The 3,253-nt window shown below is 38.2% G+C and overlaps 1 protein-coding gene across 1 annotated transcript; it reads right to left on the reverse strand.

Annotated features, from left to right (window-relative positions):
• Window positions 1–1,413: 1,413 nt before the first annotated feature.
• On the reverse strand, window positions 1,414–2,879 carry LOC107101614 (nuclear factor 7, brain-like). Its single transcript, XM_015400599.1, has one exon. The coding sequence runs from the start codon at window positions 2,815–2,817 to the stop codon at window positions 1,414–1,416; it is 1,404 nt and encodes a 467-aa protein (XP_015256085.1). The 5' UTR covers window positions 2,818–2,879.
• Window positions 2,880–3,253: the final 374 nt, after the last annotated feature.

Raw genomic sequence — 3,253 nt, forward strand, 5'->3', positions numbered from 1 at the left:
TGGCCACCTGGTACATTGGGCCTAGAACTGCCACTTTTACACATTTTGTGTTTGTACAACCATAAAACTCAGAGCATTTATTGGGATTTTAAAGTAACAGACCAACACAAGTTAGAGCAGAATGCTGAAGGAGAAAGATGCATGATGCAGAACTAAACATGTTAATGTTATGACAGAGCTCCAAACCTACCAAAACATGGCTGTCAGAAACATATCTAAAGGTTGTAAAACAGTAATGATGAGACACTGAACTTACTGATGGGCCAGATTAAGAGAGCATTAATAAGAGAAGCAGAAAGGCTTGGATGGCTGGAAGAATGAATCCCTGGACAGGACAACTGTTAGTCTTCTACTCTATAGATCTGAGCTCAGAGAAAGGAGATCTGGAGGTAATCAGACATGTTTATTAGGACCTATTTGAACAGATTAAATTCACTGTTCTGAATTATTTCTGAAAACAGTAGTTTTTAGTTGTTTTTTTTTACTTAAATGTTGAACAAATAATTGGAGCATCTACAATCAGATATTCAAATTTTCATCTTCAGGTTTGATTTATGATCTATACTGACTTTACCACCATAAACAGATCCATGTGATGATCAATATTCAGGTTTGGAGCATCTACAATCAGATATTCAAATTTTCATCTTCAGGTTTGATTTATGATTTATTCTGACTTTACCAACATAAACAGATCCATGTGATGANACTCAGAAATACTTATTATTCATCAGTTTTATATCTGTGCAGCTTCCAAAATTTTCAGTGAGGCGAGTTTAATGTGAAAACATGGAAGAAATATAAAACAACATGATTTATTTTACAGTTTGTAACATCAGTGAAAGGATAATTAAGAATTTATATTTACATTCTTTAAGTAGAAACTAAAAGATTTACTGATCTATTTTTTTTTTTAGGTGAAATTATTTTAAATTCTATCAGTGGCTTGTTTTCATGAGGTTGAACACAATGAAGGTATTACAATAGATCCAGATAACAGACATTTTGCTGCAGGTTAAGAGAATCCAAAATTTATTTGAACAAAAATTTTGAAAAAGGAAAATCTGTAACAACTTTAAAAAAATACTTCAGAAATGATTGATCCAACATGAGCAATAAAAATGTCAGATATATCAGAGGAATCAAACCAAACCAATTTAAAAAAAAAACAATAATTTTTAAGAATTTAAGTAATATAGGAGTCAACATCATAAAAATGTTAGATTCAAAATATTATCTCAGTGATTAGGTAGACTGTAGAGTGACATCACTAACAAGACAAATGATGACCTTACATTTTGGTTTTTACTCAAATCCATTTAAAGTATATTTAAACATCTTAACCAATAATATCTGACCTGAAACAAATTATATTAGTCTTAACTTATCTGAAAGTCATAAGGAAATGTCAGATTAACTGATTTTGATGTCAGATGTTTCAGCATCAGCAGCTTTTCCAACATTGAAATAAGGAAAAAGTTTCTCAGTGAAAGTGTCTTTGTGAGTGTAGATGTGAGACATGTCTTCAGGGTCGTAGAAGGACACCTTCCCCCTGTCATAGTCCAGCTGGACTCTGATCCTCTGGAGACTCTTCTTCACTTTGAGAGTCTGACCATCACCATTATTGTATTTTCCATCACAATGCCACAAACACCAGATTCCATATTTTGGTGAAGCAAAGGTTTCTCCCTTCCTGTCAACAGACTCTTTAATCAAACCAATATTCCATCTAGGATGATCTCCAACCTCCACCTCCCAGCTGTGTTTCCCTGAGCTGAAGCCCTCAGAACCAAAAACATTTTTGTACTTGGTGTTTCTCTCTGGATTATCAGGAAGCTGCTGCCATGTGTCTCCATATCTCACACTGGTCAGATCATCAGACAGATGCAGCCGTCCATTAGCAGTGTTTGGGTCCAGAATGACAGGACTGAAGTGGACCTTGTCCTTCATCTTCTCCCAGACTCTGAAGGACAGGTTGCCCAGGTGTTTGGCCACATCTATCAGAGCTCCTGAGACCAGCTGTGGATCTGACAGTGAGCTCTGGGCTCTGGCTCTGCTCTGAGTGGCTTTATAACTGCTGAGGAAAGACACCTGGTCTTTCTGCAGGTCTTCTTCAACAGCAGAGATACTGTCTGACAGAGAGGAGATCTGCTCCTGAATCCTCTTCATCTCTCTGCTGATAGTCTTCCCCTTCTGCTCCTCTTCCTCCCTCAGAGCTGCCAGTCTGGACTCCTCTTCCTCTCTCAGGAACTGGTGGAGCTTGTTGAACTCTGCTCTGATCTGTCTCTCTGTGGACAACAGCTGCTTCTTAGAGTGTTCAATCACATCATTGTATGTTTTCTCCACCTGTTTGTGTTTGTTCCTCTTGTCCTGCAGAGACTTTAAGTCAGATTTCAGCTGCTCCTTCAGCTCACTGACTGCTTGTTCTATAGGAACCACTTTGTGACTCTGGTGGAGAGAAAACTCACAGACAGGACACACAGCTCTCTGCTCGTCTTTACAGAACAGTTTAGGGTCTTCTTGGTGTTTACTGCAGACCACCATCAGCTGCTTTTCTCCTCTTTCTGTCTCAGATGATCCAGATTTCTGTCTTCCTGCAAAAATATCGGCCACTTCCTTCAGTCCAAAATTCACTAGAGGACAATACTTAGAAGATTTTCTTTTGCAGATGGGACAGTTCTTGTTTCCAGTTTGTTCCCAGAATTTCTTCAGGCAGCTTGAACAGAAGCTGTGGTTGCAGCTCAGAGACACAGGATCTCTGAAAGTCTCTGAACACACATGGCAGCTCAGGAAACTTTCCAAAACTCTCTCTGCCATTTTCTAATGAATTATTTCAACTGCAGGACTCACCAAAGTTTCAACTTCTTCTTAAAATCCTCCAAGTATTTCTCTCATTTTCCAGCAGAGATCTAACACCCAGTAATGGCGGCTCAGTTCAAAAACGTCTGAAAATACTTTCAGTTTCCTTAACTTTTTAGTCAAGTTAACAAAACGTAGAACAATCTGCTTTATCATGTTTCCTCCAGCAGGTGGTGCTGTTGCAGCATCTTACACAGCTACATGTTGAGCTTTCTGTTGCTAAAGACTCTTTCTCACTATTTTAAAGCACATTTAAACATTTCAACTCACAGTAAACAAATATATTTTTGAAATCTTAAGGAAGAATTTTGCATATTTGTTGTTGCCTGACCTGGAAAATATACATGGAAGCTCCTGCAGCAGCAGAAGCAGGAGATTCAGGAAGAAACTCAGC

This window comes from Cyprinodon variegatus, unplaced genomic scaffold, assembly GCF_000732505.1.
Source record: "Cyprinodon variegatus isolate N-32 unplaced genomic scaffold, C_variegatus-1.0 Scaffold1123, whole genome shotgun sequence".
Lineage (NCBI taxonomy): Eukaryota > Metazoa > Chordata > Actinopteri > Cyprinodontiformes > Cyprinodontidae > Cyprinodon > Cyprinodon variegatus.

Coding starts and splice junctions, on each gene's coding strand:
- LOC107101614 (XM_015400599.1), bottom strand. CDS start 2,817: ATGGCAGAGAGAGTTTTGGAAAGTTTCCTGAGCTGCCATGTGTGTTCA.